This window comes from Thermobia domestica, chromosome 6, assembly GCF_964235325.1.
Source record: "Thermobia domestica chromosome 6, izTheDome1.hap1.1, whole genome shotgun sequence".
In the NCBI taxonomy this organism is placed as follows: Eukaryota; Metazoa; Arthropoda; class Insecta; order Zygentoma; family Lepismatidae; genus Thermobia; species Thermobia domestica.
The window spans coordinates 167,499,590-167,524,038 of NC_137459.1; the positions used below are offsets into that span (position 1 = coordinate 167,499,590).

The window sequence follows — 24,449 nt, forward strand, 5'->3', positions numbered from 1 at the left end:
GGAAGATAGTGTTTATGAAATTGGTATAGTAATTATGTTATTCCTATATTATTATTATTATTATTATTATTATTATTATTATTATTATTATTATTATTATCACAATGGAAAGAAAAAGTAACATAGTCGAAGGTATTCATAGGAACAGAAAAGATATAGAGCATGTCTGAAGTTTCTTAGGTTTACACATGAACGCAATAATATTATTACGTTTATGGATTTTCAGATAGAATTATCGTTTTTTGACAACAAGAAATGGAATATAAAGATTTGTTAGCTGATAACAGTAATGCACTTTGTTTTGCCCTTCTTCTAGGTACAAAGGTGAGGTGACATCTTAAATAGGATTATTCTCGTGACTAGCGATCTCTATTGTAAGTGCGATCACTATTTGCAATTTGTGCACAGGTACGAACAATTCCTTGGAACTCATTTTTGGCCCATACTATAGCAGTAAGGACGTGTTTAGCCCTTATGTGTTCATCAATTCTTGTCCAAACACGTTACTTGCCAGACAGTTACGAAGGTTGATACGTATGGCGTAATTTTGTGTGGTTGGCATTTAACCTGTAAAGAAAGTTGTCTCAACTCTTGGAACCAGAGAAATTGAATATTTTTATTGTTAGAGTACATCAGAAGTATCAGTTTTGTAGATTATAAAAAAATACTGAATTACCACAGCCGGAATCGAACTCGCGTCCCTAACATTACAAAACTAACGCTTAAGTCACTACTCTAAGACATCACTGTTCTGGGAGAAGGAAAAAATAGAGCTGCAGTGAATTCAGTATTTACACACATTTAAGATTCCAGTGTAATAATGCTGAAACTTTTTGAATTCAGTCATAATAAAACTGTAAAGTATTATGCAGAAAGAATAGTCCAGAGAAGTCAACTTTAAATTGACAACTCATATGTACGGAGGCACTGCCCTATGCTCTCGCTTCGGGTCCTGATTTTTCACGGCATGGCATTGGACAGATACTTATATTGATTGGAATCTGGTGTTTCAGGGCACTGGATTATTTTTTAAAGTTAATTAATTTAACGAACCTTCCTCAGTACCTTGTTTCCTATTTTGACGCGTTTTATTTACTTTTGCAGTTTTTCCACTAATTGTTTAAGAACAGGGGCAAAAACACAGAAACATGAAGGACAGCAAAAATCACAAACACTATTCGCGCGTTCTTCCCTTGCCTGAAGTAAAACAATAAAATATGGTGATCATGCAATTTTTGGTCTTCCATTTTCTATTTGGTGTCAAATCCAGAGTTGGAGTGGGTCAGTGGGTCAAATTGATTCAGTTTTCTGAGTGGATCAGTGGGTTAACAACATGTGACCCACTGCGACCCATCATCCACCGTGACCCACCACTCACTATGACGCACTCTGACCCACCGACCCTCTATGCTCACTGCATTGTAGACAGCATCTTCTGACGCGACAAAACGCCAATGAACCACAAAATTACTCCCCCGAGATATATTAAATCGCCCATATGTGTGATTAGTTTACATTAAAGTTAGTAAAAAACACTTAAAAAGTACCAAAAAAGTACCCCGGAGGAGAATCGAACCGCAAACCTTATTTTTTAAAATTTTCATTTGATTACATTACAGGAACTTATAACATCTCAGTTCATATATTCGTTATACAAGATTCGTAAGCAGTGAACAAAATATTTATTTTCGCACTGTACAGAAAATCTTTTACAAGCATTTTTTTTAAGAAAAATAATGTAGTCAAACATATTGCCACACGGATACCTATCCATGATATAGAAAAGTGATTGTTCAATTAGCCAGGTTACAGTATTGTGTTTTGTGATCGGAAAGAAACGATATTCGGGAAACAATATATACTGAGGTTCAAACACAGTCGCATGTAAACGGCAGATGACACTAAACATTCGTGTTAACGTTCTCCAGATATCAGGTGATTGAGCACAGAATTGCAGTCTGTATTCAATCGTATCAGGTTGAGCACACTGTTGACATTTATCCGTTTGAGTACTCCAATACGTTTTAATTTAACATTAGTAGGAACAAGCTCATTCACAATCATATACCAGGTACTCCTTACCTGCGTTGACAGAGTGACATTGTGCACATTATGCCATATCATCTTCCAATTTTTTTTTTTTTTTTTGTGGGAAACTTTTGCTGAACGTGCGGAACCATTTTGTTGTACAGAGGTGCAAGTAAGAACTGACCCAGAATTTTTAAATTGAAATAATTGGTAGGATCCAAGAGAGGTAGATACGACCAACCTTGTACGCATTTTTTAATATACATAGGGGCGTTTCTGAGGGATTCCATGTTAGGGGGTTGGGTGCTGGAAATGAGATCATCCAGCACGAAAGCCACTGATGTGTAATACGGTACTGTCAGGAAATTGCTTATAATTATTGGTTAAGAAAAACGCCTTACATTTCTCACGTATCGAAATGAGCTTTAAGCTCCCTTGTTTCCAAGGTAGAATAAGGGTATTGCGTATGACACGAAAATAAAGTCCTGCCCAAATAAACCAACCCATAACAGAATGAAGTTTTCGAAGATATAGGTCCGATATCGGATATATGTGAGCGTAATGCCATAGTTTTGCTCGCAAATAACTAAGTACATACCAAATACGTTGGATAAGATCTAATTCGCGTAATTTTTGTTGGAGACCCAGCCCGTGCACAGTATTAAGTAATGGATCCCAAATTCTTTCATAATGGATACTGTCACTATTCGAAAATGTAACACCCAATATTTTAACCTGATCTACTACTTCAACAGTTGAGAAGGGCTCTGGAATGCCATCCATTTTCCAGTTATGAAATGTCAACACTTTTGTTTTACAGAAATTGATACGATCACCACTAACCCTTAAGAGATCCGGGGTTTCTGGGCTATCTTTTAGACTTTCAGTCAAGCAGCTACTTCATCGTCACTATTTATCCTAGGATCATGGTTCATACCTCATTGTCTTTAGAATGGAGCTGGCTTTCAATTGATATCACTTGCATGCTCATACCACCTACCAGGAGCGAGGAAAATGATGTCAAAATGCAAATTTCGGAGGGAAAATTTTTTTCTCGCACTTTGCGCCCCCTTGAAGCGACATTTGTGTGAACGTAGCCATCTAAAAATATCTGGTAAATAGTACTTGGTATACTGAATGTGTGTGCCAAATTTCAAGTTTCTATCTTAAATACCAAGGGCGGGAGAAATTTTATCAGGAATTCCCACAATGCCCCAAATTACCGTAAAACACCATGATCTCAGGTAAAAATTTCCTGAGACATCCCTAATTACCCTAGGGTCACGTTTCGCCCATCATTCTCTTCAGAATAGAACTGCCTTTCAGGCGGTATGACTCACGTGTCTCCATCATGTATCTAAGGCGGGAAAATGAGGAAAAACGGGATTTTTTGGGTCTAAATATCCTTTTTTCAACTTTTAGCCCCCCTGGACCCCCTGTTTTAACGCAGAGATCTGAAAAAAATCTGGTAAATACTACTCGGTGGGCTGAATGTTTATGCACAATTCCAATTTTGCAGGTGCAAAAGTAAGCCCGCCAAAAAAATATACCGACAATGTCCCATATTCCCGTATACAGAGGGAAATTTTTAAACATTCTCTGAGACATCCCTAATTACCCTAGGGTCATGTTTCGCCCATCATTCTCTTCAGAGTAGAACTGCCTTTGAGGCGGTACCATTCACTTGTCCCCATTATGTATCTAAGGCGGGAAAATCCCGTGAAAGGGATTTTTTGGTAAAAATGTCCCTTTTTCAAGGTTTAGCCCTTCTGTACCCCCTGTTTTAACGCAGAAATCTGAAAAAAATCTGGTAAATACTTCTCGGTGGACTGAATGTTTGTGCACAATTTCAATCTTCTATGTGCAAAAATAAGCCAGCACAAAAATAGTACCGAAAATGTCCAAAATTCCCCTATACAGAAGTATATTTTGATAAAAATTCCCTGACACTTCCCTAATTACCCTAGGGCCATGTGTCGCACATCATTATCTTCAGAATAGAACTGCCTTTCAGGCGGTACCATTCACTTGTCTCCATCATGTATCTAAGGCGGTAAAATGAGGAAAAACGGGATTTTTGGGTAAAAATATCCCTTTTTTCAACTTTTTGATCCTCTAGATGCCCCCCTGTTTTAACGCAGAAATCTGAAGAAAAAATCTGGTAAATACTACTCGGTGGACTGCATGTTTGTGCAAAATTTCAATCTTCTACGTGCAAAAATAAGCCCGCGAAAAATACTTTACATAACCCCCCCAAAAAATATTACACGAAAATATGAATTTTAGACTTATGACGTCATCACCTCCTATGTCTCGACACAGGAAGGTGTGAAACCATCCGTAATGTCTACTACAATGCCTCTGAACTTGAAAAAAAAAACGGACGAAAAAGCTCAAATAGGAGAGTTATAACGCATTGTACCATGAAACACCCCGTATGGTACAAATTGTACCATAAGATCCCCAAAGGGCTAATATCGCTGAATTGGCGTAATTGGACAATAATATAGTGAAACTGTTGTAATGTCGTGCAACTAATATTCACATCATCAGCATAGGCCGTGACGGTGAGATTTTGCAGGTCGTTAAGCGGAGGTTGTATATACGCTGCCAACTTATATACTGATCCGCTTATATAGCCAATATTTATCAGATACTTTCAAGCATTTCCTGATAAATGCATGGTCAGTATTTATATTAATGTAAACATACAGTATATAAAGAAACAATACATTACATACACAGCAATATTGAGGTTAATATATGGTGTTCTTTGGAAAACATGATCCGAACCATAGAGATTCATCTTAGACTGGAGAACTGTTTCGTTAGTCACCTACTTTACAATTTTACCTGAATAAACACCTGGATCAGGTCTACCAACTGCTGTCAGTGCCGCGAAAAGTTACGTTTAAATTGGGTTGTATCTGTCTAGGCGTTCTCACAACCGCAAATTACCTGGACCCCAAGTACTGGAATTAGAGCGCTTACGAGGGGGGGGGAGAGATGCTTTTGTGGCTGGGTGTACATAGATACATTTAATATGATTTATATAAAGATTCCATTCAAATACAGTCACTGATTTCATTACTCTCGAATATTTTGCATAAATCTCATCATCTACGTGCGAAAACGTGCACTTCAGCTAGTGTTATATGTACTAACTGAAATACCCGTTCTTTCCAGTGGGTAAAAATAGAGTTTATGCAAAAACTTGAAATTAAAGGAATGAGTAAAATAAATAACAGACACTTCTTTGGAGTTGCCGCCACTGTCGATTAGCAAGTCACCTGACATGCCCGAGAAGGATAAATTTTATAAAATTTGGAAATAAATGATTAAATGAAATAGTTAACGAACTTCAACTCATTTGACGTTGCTCCTGTCAATTATTGGGCCATCTAAAATATCCCTTCTTGCTTAAGCTTGGACTTAAATGTCATCGCAGTTGTCAGTTGTCGGCAATCAGCTATGTCATCGGAATTGACACAAAACTATGGATTCGACACTAATCTCGGTCATTTTGAACATTATATTTTTCACCTTTTCTCTCTCCAATGCTGATGAGACTTGAACTTTTACTTAAACGGCATTGGTTGTGTGACAATTCATCTCGTCGAACCCGAAGTCTATGGATTCGACACATATTTCATCGAATTGTTTTACGTCACCCTTTCCCATCCTAAACCCAGGGGTGTCTTACCCATACAGTATTTTTTCGAGATGTAAGTCTACGTGTACCAAATTTTTCAGAAATTGTTTTAGGCATTCCAGAGTTGTGTTGGAAAAAACATACACGCACACGGATCCCGGCACAAACACACACACGGATCCCGGCACAAACACACACACATCGATTTATATATAAGGTGGACTGTTTATCTTGATATGCTCTTTTAAATTTTAAACTAAAAGATAACAGACGCTGAAATTTTATACTACGGAAATGCCAAAAAGAGAACACTATCTGATACACAATTCAATATTACTAGGTTAACAGTGTTGACGACCAAACATAAAGTTGTGTTTATTCACTACGTCAGATTATTATTTATTTTAGATCTGCATGCAAGACGAAAACTTAGAATTTTACTTTTATAATGCACTGTTGCAAGCTAAGCACGCTACAATACAATGCCCATCGAAAACAACCAAGTTATGGAGGATTCTTCAACAGTAATAACGCAAGTGACACGGACGGAATGATACATATCCAAAGCATCTTAGTGTCGAATTCTACGGCCATTATATGATGCATTTTGAACAAGGAGAAACAAAGTTATAAGGAATTGAAAATTTGACTTTTTTCAAAGGATTCTATTTCCAAAAATAAAATGTTTAGATGTGTATCACGTCCAATTGCGTAGGCGGTTCTGAATGGAAAAACACCGTAATGCCGTTTACAGCAATTTGATACCTCAAACCATTGATATGAAAAGAAAATGTTTAAATTTGATGTATTGCTTAAAGTAGTGTATTTGGGGAAACTATTCAAAACACTTTTCGATTTGCTTTGCTTCTATATTATTCAACAATACCTTTTGGTAGGCGTAATTACAAGTTCTCGGAATTACAAAATATTAAGCGGTGTTGCAAACGTTACCAGTATTTATGATGTCTTCAAAACAGTTTGACATATCAAGTTATTGTAAACGGCATTATGATTTTCGACAGCCATCTATGGTATTAGATGAAGTGCTTATCTAACAACTAAAGGGTCCAAATGAATGAATCAAGTTGCGGAATGAGACATAGTGCGTCTGATAGAGGATGTGATAATATTTGTTTGTGCAAAGTTATAGCGGTTGAGCGCCTTAAAAAACAGAGGGGGAGAGGGTCAAATTTGGTGGAAGAAGGGCTATGCTATGTTATATAAATACATCAAATGAACTGTTGAATCGTAAAAATAGTGAAAGATATACAATGTAGACAGTGGTAGTTTCACATATTAGGAAAAGAAGAACGGGCCGAGTAGATCACGAACCTCCGGCGCCATCTTAAAATCCGCCATTTTGAAATTTGATATTTTTTAAAATGGAAATGTAGTCATGTGAAATACCAATTAAGGCCAGCATGTTCTCAAAAAGTCAATTATGACCTTTAGTGATCGTTGTCAGTACTTTTTTGGAAGATTTAGGGCCATCTTTATGGTTATTTATTAAAATCTTGGAGACTGATACACGTTTGTTGAAAGTTTGGATTATCACGAAAACACATGTAAGTTAAACGTATCTACAAGCCAAGAAAACTAACAGTGAAAATTGGTGTCCAAATTGCATACTATTACATTATTATTTATGATATTACTTCCAATTTGCTTCATATGGTACAGAAGACAACCGTTCCGGTGTAGAAGAACCACTTCTGCTTTTTTTCCGCTTTTGGTCGAAAATAATATGGTGTTCATATAGCTACCGTTTGTTAAATGACATACTTAGTAATATAGACCATAATACAATAAAGTCTGATAGATTGAAATGCAATTATTACGTACTGTACGTAAACCAGCCCCCAACGTAGCACACGGCGTTTATGCTAAGAATGTGTAGTTAGTCGAACTTCCATTCGGAGGATACTTTCCGCTGACAAGTAGCACCCATACAAACTCCAACTTCACCAACATCTAACGGGGACGATCCAGACAGTCGGGTGCAGTTTGCAGAATAAGCAACAGCACAACTGGCAACTAATCAAGATTTCTCCTTGACCGCGATGCGAATTTTTACGTCAGCGAAGAAAGTAAACAAACTAAACTACCGCTACCGGAGTAACGATAACCCTCATTGGAATAGGTGGTTGGTGGTCAGCAGGTTATGGCATGGTGTGGTATTTTTTGCATGGGGGTCATTGGTACATTCTTCATCTACAGCACTCTGAAAGTCAACCAATACCTACGGCTGCTGGACGAGTATATCCTGCAATTATGTTGTGGGAGAGCAGTTCTTGTCCAACTTTCTTCCAGCAGGATGGAGTACATCCCCATTACCGACTTGGTGACGAGTATCTGGATCAACAGTTCCCTGGGAAGTAGAACGGGCGTCAAGGACCGGGCGAGTGGCCACCACGTTCTCCGAATCTTAACTTCTAATTGTGGAGTCACCTTCAGTCCATAGTATACTCCGTCAAGATCCTGAATTTACCACGTCTCTTACAGTAGATTGAGGATGCATGTGCATCTGTGCGTCCAAAGATGTTTGCTGGCTGTGCATGGGGAGTGGAAGAGGCGTGTGGTACACACCATTGTTGCACAAGGCAGTCATTTCGAGCATGTGTTGTGATGGTATCCTGAGGGATAAAACCGGCTATAATTCAACGGTTAGTGATACGGCAAAATGGACAGCAGCATTGCATTCCAGATCAAAACAGTTTTAACACATTTGCCACATAACTACCTTTCCATTTAAAAAAAATCACAATTTCAAAATGGCGGCGGAGGTTCGTGGTGTACTCTACCCATTCTTCTTTTGCCAGTATGTAAAACTACCACCGTTTGCATTGTCTATCTTTTACTATTTTTACGATTCAACAGTTTATTTGATGTATTTCTATGCCATAGCATAGCCCTTCTCCCAACAACTTTGACCCTCTCCCCCTCCGTTTCTTATGGCGCTCAGCCGCTATAACTTTGAACATACACATATTTTTACATTCTCTATCAGGCCCACTATGTCTCATCCCGCTACTCGATTCATCCATTTGGACCCTTTATTTGTCAGTAATTTTTCAAAACGAAGATTTCCGAGGAAAGACAAATGTTAAATCCCTAGCATCTTCGTCCGTACTCATTAGAAATTCATCATATCATGATCACAGAATTAAACAGTAAAGTACATTCGATGTGCGTTGCTCCTTCTATCTCACTTGCGTTATTGCTGATAGAGTGGCCACCAAACTATGGATATTTGTAATGCTGTAACATCCATGGCATATTTAATAATGTATGATACTGTAAGATTTCGTTTGACACGTGAATTTGAAATATGTAATAATCTGTGGTGTCATTTGAAAAAAATATATAACTTTATTTTGGGTTGTTAACACTGTTAACCTTGTGGTATTACAGAGTATGTCGAACAATGTGACGCTGGCGATAATTGCACGATACAAAAGTTGAAGATTGTTTGTTCATTATTTTAAAATGTTACAAGAACGTATCAAAATAAATGGTACGCATTATATACAAAGTATCCCCAGAGAAAATCACATCTTTCGGAGGTGATAGTGGAGATCATTCCAAGAAAAAGGTTCATTTGATTGTGTGCCCTAATTTCAAGGGTTCGAGAGCTACAAATTGTTGCCATTTTTGACCTTAAGATGTATAAAAGTGCTTATTTCTCATCCTGTAGTTATTGTACAGAAGTCAGTCATAGGGCATTTGAATGCTGATGAAATGACATTTCCAACGATGTGCTGCACGTCGGAATTGAGTCTTCGGAAGGAAAGTTATTGACGAAAATCAAATGGGATCCATCAAAAATTTTCCTTTTCAACATTAAGGAAATTGAATGATAACACTGTCGCCGAGAATTTCGCTCAATTCCTAGCCTTCAAAAAACTTCAATTATACATTTGTAAAGACCATTTCATTACCATCCAAATGTATTATGTGCCAGCTCTGTAGAATAACTACAGGATGAGTAACAAATGGCTAACAACCTGTAGTTACCAAATCGTTGAGATTAAGACACATAATCATATTAACTCTTTTTTTATCATACTTACGTTAGAATGACATCCCCTATCACCTTCCAAAGGAACGCGATTTCCTCGTAAGAACAACGTCTTTGGTTTCGCTCATGTCAATTCTCGAGCAAGTTGATGTGCCTGTTCTTGCTTAAACTTGGCTTAAATGTCATTCAGACAGTCACCGATCCCGGAAACTATGAATTTGACACCAATCAAGAGCATTTTATACATTTTGTCTCTTACTTCTGCCCCAAATGGGGCTGAACATGGACTTAAACGTAATCGAGAGAGTCACTATGCATCCCGTTGATCCCGAAAACTATGGCTTCGACACTCTTATTAGTCGTTTTAAATTACTTTTATATATCATCTTCCATCACCTCTAGGGAGGGTGTCTTATCCCACAGTGTTTGGTTTCAAATTGTAAGTCATATTTGTACAAAGTTTGGGAAATTCATCCAGGCGTTCCACAGTTACGCTGGAACATACAGACATACATATATGCGTTTTTTTGTGTGTGTGTTCCAGGAGAAAATGGCATTTTTTTGGAAAATTATGCTATGGGTGATCACAAGAAGAACATCTATATGAATTATTGGTCAATTAGGCTTCGTTTTAGAGATATTGATATATCAGCACACAGACCAAGTTTTTACAGGCATATTGTTTTAAGGTTTTATATATCCGGCAATAATGAAAATATTCGCATCATTTAAAATCAGGTAGATAGAAAAGGAAATGCACTTTTAAGAGGAACATTCAAATACCCCCTTTTTTTAAAAAAAAAAATTAAACTTCAAAAATTTTATCTCCAAATTTGGATATCAAAATCTGATATCTTAAAAAGTAATGAGAATAGAGGAACAATATCACTACCTAATGTACGTTATAACACATTGCATAAATGCTCAAATTTTTATCGGAATACAACTAGGAGGGAGGATCAAACGAAAATTTTAAAAAAGCAATAAATTTTAGAATGTAACAATGAAAAATAAATCTTACCTCTTATTTTTGAATATAGTCCACTTGACGTTGAATGCAAGTATTCTACCGCTTCGGGAGTGCACGGGTACCATGTTGGAAGAATTCTTTTGGTCGAGATTGTAGCCACTCGTGCACCGCATTTTTTCACTTTTTCATCACTATTGATATCCTTGCCTCTCACCACTTCGTTGAGTGGTCCAAAAATATGAAATTCACTGGGACAAGGTCTGATGAATAGGGCGGGTGAATGAGACACTCAAATTTGAGGTCATCGATAGTCTTAACGGTCAAATGGTCAGTATTTTGTCGGGTGTTCTCAAGCAGTAAAAGAGCACATGAAGACAGAAATTCTCGTCGTTTACGCGTGATTGTAGGGCGAAGTTGATTTTTCAGTAGGTTTGAATATGAGACACTGATTAGCGTTGCTCGTTTTTTCCATGTAGTGTTACAAAATTACTTACTTTGCATCCCAAAAGAGAATGAGAATGATCTTTCCTGCTGATGCTTGAATGCGGATTTTTTTTTTCGACAAAGAGCTATGCCACCATTCTTTGATCGCTTTTTTTTTTGGATTCTGGATGATGATAGTGAACCCAGGTTCCATCGCCTGTAACAATTCTGTCCAGAAATTCATCACCATTGTCATTGAAACGACGTAAAAGTTCTTCACAGGCGTCGACGCGACGATCTTTCAATTCAGCAGTCAACTGACGTGGGACCTTATTGAAATACATAAAGTTATGCACAATGTGTTGAGCTGAACCAAAGCTAATATTCATGATTGTGGCTATTTCTTTCGGCACAATGCGGCTGTATTTCTTTACAAGCTGTTCCGCTAACGCAATGTATTAGTCGGTCACTACGTTGTAAGAATGTCCCAGTCGAGGAGCATCCTCCACAGATGTTATGCTACTTTTAAACTCCCTACACCATTCGTATACTTGGTGCACGGACAAAGACGAATCATCATACTTTGGTGCGAGCATGCGATTAATTTCAATTGGTTTCGCACGTTCACTTCATCCTTTTCTACTTTAGCGAGCCACATTGTATTATGTGTTGGGTTTCTGTATGTAATACTTCGTCCTGATCGAGATCCGATCCGATCCAATTTACTTAAATTTCAAACTATGTAGTAGCATCTCTCCTTGTAGTTGTTAAGAAATTTCCATCTTCATTGCTGAGTGCCTTATATTCTGTCTTTGTTCTACTTATCATCATGCCTCTCTCTCCCAACACCTTTCTCTATTCCTTCAGTTTCTCCTCTCTTTATATTCGTTTTCTTCACTTATCATCCGCGAACAGCATACTCCGTGGTGCTGTACTTTTCATTTCCCTAGCGAACACATCCATTGCCAAATTTAGCACTGACCATACTCTCCATGTCCCTTATCAACCATACATATTTCTCAGAAATCTTTTTTGTCCCTAATGTGTCGCCACAATTCTTGTTTTGGAACTTTGTCATAGGCCTTTTCCAAGTATATAACAAGATGCAACTCCGTTTGCAATTTACTATATCGTTCCGCCAACTGCAACGCAAACATCGTATGAGTTCTTCTTTTTCCTGGCACAACAAACTTTAAACCTTTTGACACTTATTTGAAGCACACACAAGGAAGACGCAATTTGCCGAAATCGCAGCAAGATATATATATATATATATATATATATATATATATATATATATATATATATATATATATATATATATATATATATATAATTTTAGAAGGGATACTTTGCTATATAGTATACCTAATTATTATTAAGAAAATCTGATTTTGACGATGACTCCTTTAAAGTGCCTTTACCCACGATGATTGCGTCAATCAGCTAGAAAATATGGCAATATGAGGGGCTCTATCACTTTACGGGAAATGTTCATAAATTATTCCATTGGTTGCTCACATTTTGACAGAAAACATTAAATATCAACATGTCTCACTTCTACTTCTTTGTTCGTCCTCTGTTGTCTAATTGATTGCTTTTGTTTTACGTCATTAAATAATCTTTATCAATTCCCAACAGGTATATTCCCAGCCTAGCTCTGTCGAATGTCAATGTGTTCCTATCTGTCTTCGACAGGCGAAGGAAACCTAACTTTTGAACAAAGCTGCTCTACGAAATTGAATGAAGGTTTGTAAGTTTTTCGAAAACGAACCACATATTATTGGAAACTGTCTCACGTTCGCCCATTGCCTAAAACTAAAAATCCAACAAAAGCAGATCTTCGCCCTATTAGTATACTCCCTGCACTCTCCAAAGCATTAGAGCATATAACACATGACCAATTAACTAAGTTCCTCGAAAAAAAATAACATCTTAAATCCGTTTCAGTCAGGTTTCAGATCTCAGCACAGCACTTGCACTGCCCTAGTAAATATCACTGATGATATTCGTGCCGCCATGGATGAACGCCAAGTTACACTGTTATCGCTACTAGATTTTTCTGAAGCTTTCCAAACTATAGACCATGACATACTGATTGCCAAACTGTCTTCCTTCTACAACTTCTCCCAGTCAACTCTATCTTGGTTTAGCTCCTATTTATCAAATAGAAAACAAAAAATTGTCACTAATAACATATGTTCCAATACGAAACTTGTTCCATGTGGAGTACCGCAGGGCAGCGTCCTAGGATCTCTTCTGTTTTCCTTATACATCAACGATTTACCTGAGCACATCACCCATTGTAAATATCACTTATATGCAGATGATATACAATGCTATTTAACTACTAATCCCCTAAATTTAACCACCGCGATTGATCATTTAAACAATGACATTGAAAGTATCTGCACATGGGCACGTAACAATGGACTGCAAGTAAACCCAACCAAATCAAAATATATCATACTTGGTTCTCGTAAACTCTCCACAATCAATATTACAAGCCTACCGAATGTTCTTGTAAACAACGTGGCCATTCCTGTAAGCGATAGCGTCAATAGCCTAGGACTCCAGATCGATAAATTCCTAAATTGGACAGACCATATTAATAGAGTATGCAAGAAAGCTTACGGCTCCCTCCATTCTCTTCAGCGTTTAAAAAACCTTCCGGAATCCATTAAAGCGTCCCTGGTTCAGTCATTGGTAATCTCTCATTTAGATTATTGTGATGCAGCATATGTTGATTTAACCGAAGATCTGGCAAAACGTTTACAGCACATTCAGAATGCCTGCGTTCGATTCATATTTAATAAAAAGCGCTTCGACCACATCTCCCATTGTTATCAGCAACTAAGATGGTGAAATCTAAGCACTCGCCGCCGCATTCATTCTCTAACACTATATAAAATAATTAATTGTAGAAAAACCTACTTATCTATCCTCTAAATTTAAATTTCTCGGCGATACTCACCCACTAAGTACCCGGTCTAAAGGAAATACAACACTCGCCGTTCAAAGGCACAAATCTAATTTCTTTTCCAAATCTTTCACACTATTTGCCACCAAAGCTTGGAATGACACCCCTGAAAGCATCAGAAACTCTGGTTCAGTGTTGACTTTTAAACGTCGGCTTAAAGAATATCTTTCTAATGAAGGTCTTTAGTAAGTTAAAAAAAAAAGAAAAAAAGAAAGAAAAGAAAAAAAGTTGTTACACATGAAACTATTCCTGGCGTTACCATGCAGTCGTTCGTTTTTTACTCTCTCTCTTTCTATTTCTTCTTGTTTTCTTTTCTATTCCCTTCTGATACATGCGTATGAACATATACATTATACACAATCACTTAAGTAGGTGCATCATTTTATCTATAGATAGCGAATCATAGGAATGTATTTTATGCTATATATAATCAAGATTGATATCTTTGTTTCTCCTTGTATAGTTTAACATGTCTTTAGCATTGTCTCTTGTTTGTGTTAGTGTTTATTTTATATGTAATAAGTTTCATTTTCATTTTTCATGTTTTATTTTCTGTGTTGTTCTGTATGTCGGTAACTCTTTAACATGCCTAACTGTATATCATTTTTATTCACGTCATAAAAAAAATGAGTTCCAACTGTAAAAGAAAAGTGTAAATGGTTGAGTGGAAGAAAAGGTTATGCCTTAACTCCGCCATTTTAAATAAGAAATAAATAAATACATAAATAAATAAATATTATTGAAGTGTGGAATCATCGTAAATTAATGAACTTTTACCGGTCATTGATTACATTTTAATATATTATTATTATTATTATTATTATTGCATAAACGTTAGGAAATTATGCACTAATACAATATATAGATTAATATTCAAATTCACCCTAGTAAGGGTTGCGTGTTGTTCTAAGATTGGTGCTCATTCCATCACTGTTATTAAGTGCGCATTCATTTTTTCTTTTCTTTTAGACAACGTCCCGCACTAGAATCTGCAAGTGAAGATCTGAAAGCTTCATTAACAATTGAACAAGGAGAAAATGAATACTGGTATGTACAACAATTATATTCAGTTCATTTTTCTGTTTCCAATAGTAAATAAAGTGTTCATGTAAACTTTATTATTAAATAATTAACATTCAAGGTATGTTTGCTTCTATTTAAACGAAAATAGTTAAAGCATTTTTACTAGGAATTCAGGTAAATTAGGCAGATTCTTATAAATATGTACGTTCTACAAGTTTATAAGCCATTGATTATATATATATATATATATATATATATATATATATATATATATATATATATATATATATATATATATACAGGGAGTATCATCCTCCTGTCCCAGGCATTTTTCTCGGCTCGTAGTGAACGTAGATACTGCAAACAAAAAAAAAATGAATGACCAAATCGAATGTGGAAAATCAAATGGTGATGCTTCCATATCCAGTGGCGTAGCGGAAATATTTCCACGGGGTGTCAACTTCAAAATTTCAAATAGAAAGTGATATCAACTTCAATTTGTTTGAAAGTATTATTGAAAAAGAAAGAACTTTTACAGGGAACACTTTTCGTTAAATTCTAGGATTTTGCATCTATGTCTTATTTATTGTTTAATTGCAACTACAGAACAAAAACTTTACGAGGGGCACACTGAAAGTCGTGAGTAATATTTTTTCACAACCGTGATCTTTATTTGTAAGTAAAACCAAATATATCGTCTCAATCTATAGACCTTTCCTTTCCTTTTCTACATAGTCTCCGTTCTTTTGCGCACATTTTTCCCACCGTTGTCCAAGTTTGAAAGTACTCTTGCGATAGAATTCCGTTTCAGCTGTCCATAGACACTGACGCACTGCTTGACGAATATCCTCCAATGTCTTTATCGTTAGCCTCGCATCTGTTCCTTCACAAAACCGAAAAGATAGTATTCGGAGGGTGCCATGCCGGGGCTCTAGGTAGGCTGTGGAAGCGTTTTCCACCCAAATCTCCTGATCTGCTCCATAGTGGCACGTAAAATATGCGAATGCGCATTATCCTATTTAAGGATGATCTTCATTCCAGGGCATTTATCCCGCAAGGCACGACGGAGCTTCAAAAGTGTCTGGATGTATCGGCCAGAATTTATGGTTTGTCCAAGCTCAAGAAAGTGAACCAGATTACAACCCTGTGCATCTCAGAAGACGCTCCCTATAACTTTTACTATCGATTGCACTCTCTTGGCTTTCTTCGGTGGTGAAATCAAGTGGTGCCATTTCATACTCTGTCATTTTGTTTCAGGTTCATAATAATGGAACCATCTTTTATCTCCAGTCACAATACCCGTCAAAAGGTCATCACCTTCATATCAAAATCTTTGCAGAAGGGTCAGGGCTATGGTTAGTCCCTGACGTCTGTGGTCCTCGGTTAATAACCGTGGTACCCAACGGGCAAAAACCTCCTGATAACCTAACCTGTGAATCATTTCTTGCACCGCACTATGTTCAACACCAACTTTTGCAGCGATATCATTCACAGTGATAAGTTTTACCCCTATCTCCCCTAATTAGCTCATCAACCTCTACCTTGTTGCGTTTCGTTTAGGCACTTCGAGAGTGCGCGCTGCGTGGCTGATGTTCGATAATCGTGTTTCCCTCCTTAAAATGTTTCACCCATCTCCTAACACTGCTGGCACACATGCACACATCTCCATAGGCACGCTGCAGTCTGTGGTAAATTTCAGAAGCAGATTGGTCCTCTTTAACAATGAATTCAAACACATCACGGTATCGAAACAAAACACCGCTGCAAGCCATTTTGGAATTCCTGCCTGTGGTTACGTGCTAGCAAAAAACAGCGTCAACGTCTAGAGAGAAAGAAAGAAATGTCTATAGATTCAGATGATATACTTGGTTTTACTTACAACTAAAGATTACGGTTGTGAAAGTATGTTACTCATAGAGTAATTATATAGTATAAGAGGTTTCAGCTGCTCTTCCGCTGAAACTGTGGAGACCGTGGCACCACCACTCAAGGACGTTGGATACTACGAACTATTAAAAAAAGAACGAATCAAATCATTCAGAGCGCCTGAGTCTGATAGAATTAGCCAATGATACACTTAGCTACTGCCAGTTGCAGACGATACAGTTGGTTACAACTCTAGCCGATAGTGTCGCAGAGTCACTTTCGTTGCAATGTGGGAAAAAAGTTAATTCCCATTAGTTATATAGGAAGTAGTTCATTAGGGTAATCAATGATGTTGCTCACGACTTTCAGGATGCCCCTCGTAATTGGCAGTTACTTTAAAAGAACACCATATAACACATGTTCTATCAAATAGCATTGTTGTTGAAAACTCTTTATATCATTCAGTGTCAAACGTTATGACATATCTGTTGTACGTATCGATAAATCAAAACAATATTGCAGGTCTGTGTAGTTTAAACTGCGGGGTCGGAACCAATTCAAAATAGAAAAGCAAAGAAAAACACTCATGAGTTTTAAGTTAAACTACGTATGAAACAAATTTGACCTAAAATATCAGCAATAAAACATAAAACAAAAATTTAGATTTAGAAGTTATGAAATTATTGCCACTCTCCCGGGCTTCTTAATGGGTTACCTAATTTATGAAAATGTTTCAATAAAAATCACTTTTTACAATAATTGCACAAATAATTGTTCAAGAATAGTACAAATAAAGTGAAGATAATAAATACAGTAAATAACATGAACTGCAAGTGCTGTACATTCTTCCCAAAATATCATACTTGGACAAAATAAACTCACAATAAATGTTCAAAGGATTTTCCAACACTTGCGGTGCACATGCGAATGCGTACCGAGACATTGTTGACTGCTCTTAACACTTCATTTGGACTTAGTGCACGGCAGACATTACGGATCCTCTCCATCATGTCCTCTCTTGTAGTAGGACTATCTTGGTAAACCAGCTCCTTGACACGTCCCCAAAAGAAAAAAAAATCAAGCGGAGTCAGGTCCGGAGAACGAGCTGGCCAGAAAACCGGGCCTCCTCTTCCGATCCACCTGTTTGGAAAAAAGCTTTCAACAGATTGTCTGGCAACTCTTGCAAAATGAGCAGGGCAACCGTCTTGTTGTAGCCACATCATTTCACGAGTTGCTAGTGGGACATCTTCCAAGAACTCACAAAGAACATTTGACAAAAAATTAGCGTACTCTACCCCTGTCAAAGTACCTTCGAAGAAAAAGGAACCGATTATTTGCCCTCCCACTACACCACATCAGACGTTAAGTATCCAGATATGTTGGTTGTCAACTTTACGTACCCAGTGAGGATTCACGCTGGACCAATAGTGAGCGTTGTGTATGTTTACATCTCCATTACTTTTGAAGGTTGCCTCATCCGTCCACAGAACGTTCTGGTGAAACAGGGGTCCCTGGCGCTCATCCACTGACAAAACTCCAGACGGTTGTAGAAATCTTGTTCTCGGAGTTCCTGATGCAGGTGAACATGGTAAGGATGCAAAGAGTTATTATGCAGAATCCTCGAAACAGTCATGTGGCTTATACCAGCATCCGTGGCTAATTGTCTTGTTGAAATTTGGGGATCCATATGGACTGCAGCAAGGATGTCGTGAGACCGATTATCCTGAACACGGCGTTTGATCTGTTGACGTTTGTTGTGATGAGGTTGAACGTGCCCAGTCCTCTGCACACGAAGTACCAAGCGCCGAAATACTTTTCTCGACTGCCGAGAACAATCGGAAAATCGTTCACCATATTTTTTCTTTGATGTGTTTACGTGCACTACGAGCCGAGAAAAATGTCTGGGACGGGTAGTCTTGATAGTGGCAACTCGTAGATGTCAAACCGTAGAATTTAGTGAAAATTGTTTACTATAAAAGTTGTTTCTTTTTCAATAATATTTCCAAAGAAATTGAAATTGATACCACTTTCTATTTGAAATTTTGAAGTTGACACCGTGGAAATGTTTCCGCTACGCCACTGGATATGAAAGTATCACCATTTGATTTTCCACATACGAATTGATCATTCAATTTTTTGTTTGAAGTATCTGCGTGCACTACGAGCCGAGAAAAATGCCTGGGACAGCTGGTCTTGATTAGGGATGCGCAGTAGTCGAGTCGGGTCGAGATTTAAACCTGTCTCGACTCGTCTCGAGAAAATGTTGTCTCGACTCGTGTTTCGACTTGAAAATATGTTTCTGTCTTGACTCGACAGTTTCTGTGTCGACTTGACTCGAATTCGAGACGTGACCTCTCCAAATTCGAGTCGGGACAAAATATACGAGTTAAAATATACGCACACATCAGCCAGAATATTATGACTACCTACCTTATTGTCAGTGTGTCCACCTTTGGCACGGAAAACAATGGTGACGCGTCTTGGCATGGACGCAAGGATCCTTGAAAGGTCACTGGAGAGAGTTGGTTGGTACACACAGGTCACCTAATTCCCGTAGATGCTGGGGAGGGGGCGGTGCGCTCTGACGTCACGTTCAATCACATCCCATCTGTGTTCGATTGGGTTCAGATTCGGCGAGTTGGGCGGCCAGCACATCACTTGGAACTTGCCTCTATGTTCCTCGAATCACTCCAACACAATCCTCACCTTGTGATATGATGTATTGTCTTTTCGAAAAATGCCACTACCGTTGGGAAACATGGTCGTCATGAAGGGGTGTACGTAGTCTGCAAGCAGTGTGCGATACGCCCCGGACGTCATGGTGCCTTGCTCGAACTCCACTAGACACATGGATGCTCACGTGAATGTTCCCCGGAGCATAATTAAGCCGCCGCCAGCTTGTCTTCAACCCCGCAGTACAGGTGTCAAGGAGCTGTTCTCCTGGAACACGACGGATTCGCACCCTCCCATCGTCGTGATGAAGACGCTATCGGGATTCATCAGATGTAACGTTCTGCCACTGTGCCAAGGTTTAGTGACGATGGTCATGGGTTCATTTCAGTCATAGTTGCCGATGTCGTGGTGTTAACATTCGCAAATGGATGGGACATGTACTTCGGAGGCCGCACCGCAGATTTATGGCGGTTCGAAAGTTGAAGTTTGTGATTTTGATGCCATTTTGGGGGCGTAATATCTCAGGAGAGCAAAGTGTTAAAAATTGCTTCTTATGCCACAAAGTAATTCTGTATGTGAATAAACTATTGCAAAAAAAAAAAAAAAAAAAAAAAAATCATGAATAATATTACACGGAGAAAATAGTGAGGACATGGTAAAAATGGGAAGAAAGGACGTGCGTGATGATAGTTGTAGCCAAAAAAAAAAATATTTAGATATGTTTCATGCTAGATCTTAAAAACTATGCATATGGCAGCAATGAGGCCCGCTTTTGTTTGTGTTCAGTTGTGTAAAAGCTTGTGAGTTTCGTTTGTTGCATCTTAAACATTCGTTTTTGTTTGGTGTTCGTCTGATTCGTACGTCCTGAGCAACTGTAATTTTCGTAAACGCTTGCAAATGCAAAAGTTGGCACTCCAACGACATCAAAGATGGCCGCCATTTAGGAAGACTTGCACATACGAAAACGTAAATGATGTTATTGACCTCCTCATACACATGGTTCATCACACTCAAATTTTTATAATTTTCGCAGATGGTCGAACAACCATTTTCACCATTTTCGGACCACTTCAGATAGATTGACATGTATATATGTAACCAGCATATATACCGGTATCAAAAGATAATTGCCTGCTCTATTCCATCACCACTTTTTAGGGAGTCAAGTTAGAATGGTACACAAAATATGTTTTCTTCTTTTTCTTTTCTTCTTCTTCTCATTCTTCTTCTTCTTCTTCTTCTTCTTATTATTATTATTATTATTATTATTATTATTATTATTATTATTATTATTATTATTATTATTATTATTATCAGGGTTGTTTTGTTTAAAACAAAACGTTTTAAACAATTGATTTTGTTTAAACAAATTTTGTATATGTTTTAAACATTTTATTTTAAATACGTGTATTTTTTTAAGATTTCTTTTAAACATATGTTTATTTTTATTTTTATTTGTTTCATTTTTGTAAAAAAAAAGTCTTCCAGAGAAAGAAAATTGTCAAAAGTGCTCCCCATTCAGAGGACTATTTTCTTCCCATGTGAATGTTTTGATTTCTCGTGGCTATAGCAGGTCAATGTGCTGATCTACAACTTATTTTGTCTCTTTTTTCCCCTTATTTTTCACGTATATTGTATTGTTTAAATGCTTCTCAGTTAACTTGCGAGAAAGTGTCGTAGTCGAAGGTTGAATTACTTTTAGACCGATAATAAAAATAAATAAAATAATTAGCATGGAAACAAATTTTTGTGTTGTATTCAGAAAACAAACAAAAGGTTATTTGCTAAATTGCAGTTCCGAATTAAAATATCGCAGGCATTCGTGGATATGTTTTTAGATATGGGGCATTCAGAGTACAAGAGATCCAAGTCCATTTTCAGAAAGGTTCACTTTTACTCAGAAAACGTAGTATCTTCTTAGTCAAGGGTACGAAATAAACGAAACAAAAAACACGTGAATCGGTGTGGACTAGAATTTCGTAGGCCAACCGCTAGAAAAGGACATTGATAGAATTGGGGAGAAGGGCTAATTTCCCCCTCCTTGCTCATAAAGTTAAGATATTAACAATATATTATTTACGCTTAGCATGGAAATGATTAAGAAATCAAGCTCAGAATGCCACAGTCAATGATGCATAATTACGTTAAATAAATGCAGGGTATGTCCAAAAGAATACACCGACGGAAAGTATCATATTTTCACAACCACGAATCCGAGATGAAAGAAAGAAAAACTACATGACAAGATGCAATCTATAATTTTATATAATTGCCGCTAAAGAGGGGTGTGTTCGTTTAGAGGTCATCGTCCGTCCCTTACCCTGAATTTTAGATTTTGGGGACAGTAATGCAGATGTGGATACCTTTTGCTGAGCAAGGTCCAACATAAAAAATTTGAAGTACTTACTTCGAATAAATACGGATTTTGATCAGTTATAATCCATTTCCATTGGTCGTAAGGAGCTATAGACCTATATTGATCTCTTGTATATTTTTTGGCCCAAGGATTCCAAAGGTGGCTCTACTTTCGAGATTCGGGCCTGTTTAAAATTCTGAAAATTGGGTTTAATCAACTTTCCAGTTTTAATCATCTGTAGAGTTCTCCGTATTTATTCGGTGTAAGAACCTCAAGCTTGTTCTGTCGGAGTTCGCTTATCAAAAGATTTCTGAAACTGCCTTAATGCTTCAAAAACCTGAAATTCAGGGTGGGGATAGGCGCGGTTTCCCTTCTGTTCCACTGACGCCCCTGTCTAACGGCTATCTTATGAAACTATCCCAAACCCTACCGCATGGTTTTAGTTACATTTGTTTTGGACTCTTGACTGAGAAGTATTACGTTTTGAAATAGCATTCATTTGCTGAGCAAAACTGAACTTTATTGAAAATGGCTTTGGAGCCATTGTGCTCTGAACGTCCCAAATATTACCTTTCTTCAATATATTATTGACTGAAAACACAAAAAATTACATATGCTTGCAGAAAATATTCTAAAGTTAGCACAGCATGAAGTATGCTTCAAACATTACTTTTCGAAAACGTATTATTTTAAAATAATTTTATTAGCATCAGTGTTCTGAAATAGTAACCAAATGTTGCAACTAAAATATCGTCCGCCTCCATGAAACGCTAGCTTAGCCACTAAAGGCATAACTACAAAACTTTCCGAAGCGGTAAATCGGAATGACTTGCTTTAGGGCTAAAATAACCGCACAACTGCATTTCTGGTAAAATTCTAGCCTTAAAACATGCACATGACACCATTTGCATTTGAAATTTCGAATACTAAGCAAAGATGTTCGCCATGATGCTTGATAGCACCATCTGATGTGTCAGACCACTTCCAAGTTTCATCATTCTCCCTCAACCCGTTCTCAATACACAAGGATGGTGAGGACTTTTGTTTTCCCATGTATATTGATAGATCATGTGAAATCTCTATAGTAGGTAGATTGCAAAAACTACCTAAAAAGCTTATTACAACCAAGAAGGTACTTACGAGAATCACTGGCAAGAGTGTGTAATAAAAGAGGGTTGTGTGGGAGACCCGGGTTCGATTCCCGGCGGGAGCTCATGTGGTTCGGATTCCACGTTAATCAGTAGGTCCACGTCTCATATAGCCTTGCTGCTGAACGGGACGCTAAACTAAAATCAACTCAACTCAAAAGAGGGTCGTGATATCAAATAAGTTGAGAATTACTATTCTATACTGAAATATTCTGTACCCAACACAGTATATAGTCTTAACGAGAATAAAAAAAAATGAAAAGATCGGTTGCAAAAGCAGAAAAGCCTTAATAAATACGTTATTACACAATTTCGAAATATGTTTAACATCACACTGTTAAAAATACTTACTTAAAAATGAGTAAAATTGACTCAAATTTGAGAACATTGTGTTCTCAGAATAGCTCCGAATACATTGTTCTCAAAAGTGAGAATGTGTGGGTGTTCAAAATATAAGAACAATATGTACTCAAATTTGAGTAAATTTTACTCACTTTTGAGTAAAAATTCTCTTAAAAGCGAGATAAAATATTCTTAAATAAAATGAGAAACTGCTATTTCTCAAAAATAACGAGAACATATTTTCTCAAAAATGAGAAAGTTAACCGTAAAATGAGATGAATGTAATCAACATTGAGAAACTGTTTGTTCAAAAACTAGTAATGCTCTCCTCACAATTGAGAACATGTATACTCAAAAGTGAGTAGAAAAGTATTCGAAATGCTCAGATAGCCGCAAAAATGAGAAACACACGTTCTCAAAAATTGAGAATATTTCCTCTCAAATTTAAGAAAAACTCTACTCAAAAATGAGAAGGTTTTTTTTTTAAAAAATGAGTAAAAAAGTACTCAAAAATGAGATTTTATTAGTATTCAAAAATGAGAAAAAAGTACTTATTCTGCTGCTTTGCTGGCACAGGGAAAGTTTCCTGGAACTAGAAAGGTAGATTACTCTTACACTGCACTGGGCAATTTATAGTAAGTACGCCTTCTACACATTAATATTGAAGTTAAAACATTTTCCTCTTAAAAGTTGGAAAATAGAAATCAGTTTTTGAAAAAATACGAGTACTTCAAAAATTACTTCTATTTCCCAGCTTTGAAGATGAAAATGTCTAACATCAATATTAATGTGTAGAAGGCGTACTTACTATATTTTTTTAGTGCAGTGTGAAATTCATCTACCTTTGTAATTTTGGGGAAGTTTCCCTGTGCCAACAAGGCAGCAGAATAAATACTCCCTTTCCTATTTTTGAATACTAATATAATCTAATTGTTAAAGTACTTTTTTACTCAATTTTGAATCTGCAAGG

At 37.2% G+C, this 24,449-nt stretch overlaps 1 protein-coding gene across 1 annotated transcript in view; it reads left to right on the forward strand.

Moving 5' to 3' along the window:
* Positions 1–24,449, forward strand: part of LOC145688308 (excitatory amino acid transporter 3-like) — an 885,785-nt gene that overhangs the window by 193,287 nt on the left and 668,049 nt on the right. Inside the window, exon 2 of the mRNA XM_081762339.1 lies at positions 15,041–15,118. Within this exon, the coding sequence (XP_081618465.1) occupies positions 15,041–15,118 (78 nt within the window). The remainder of the gene's footprint in view (positions 1–15,040; positions 15,119–24,449) is intronic.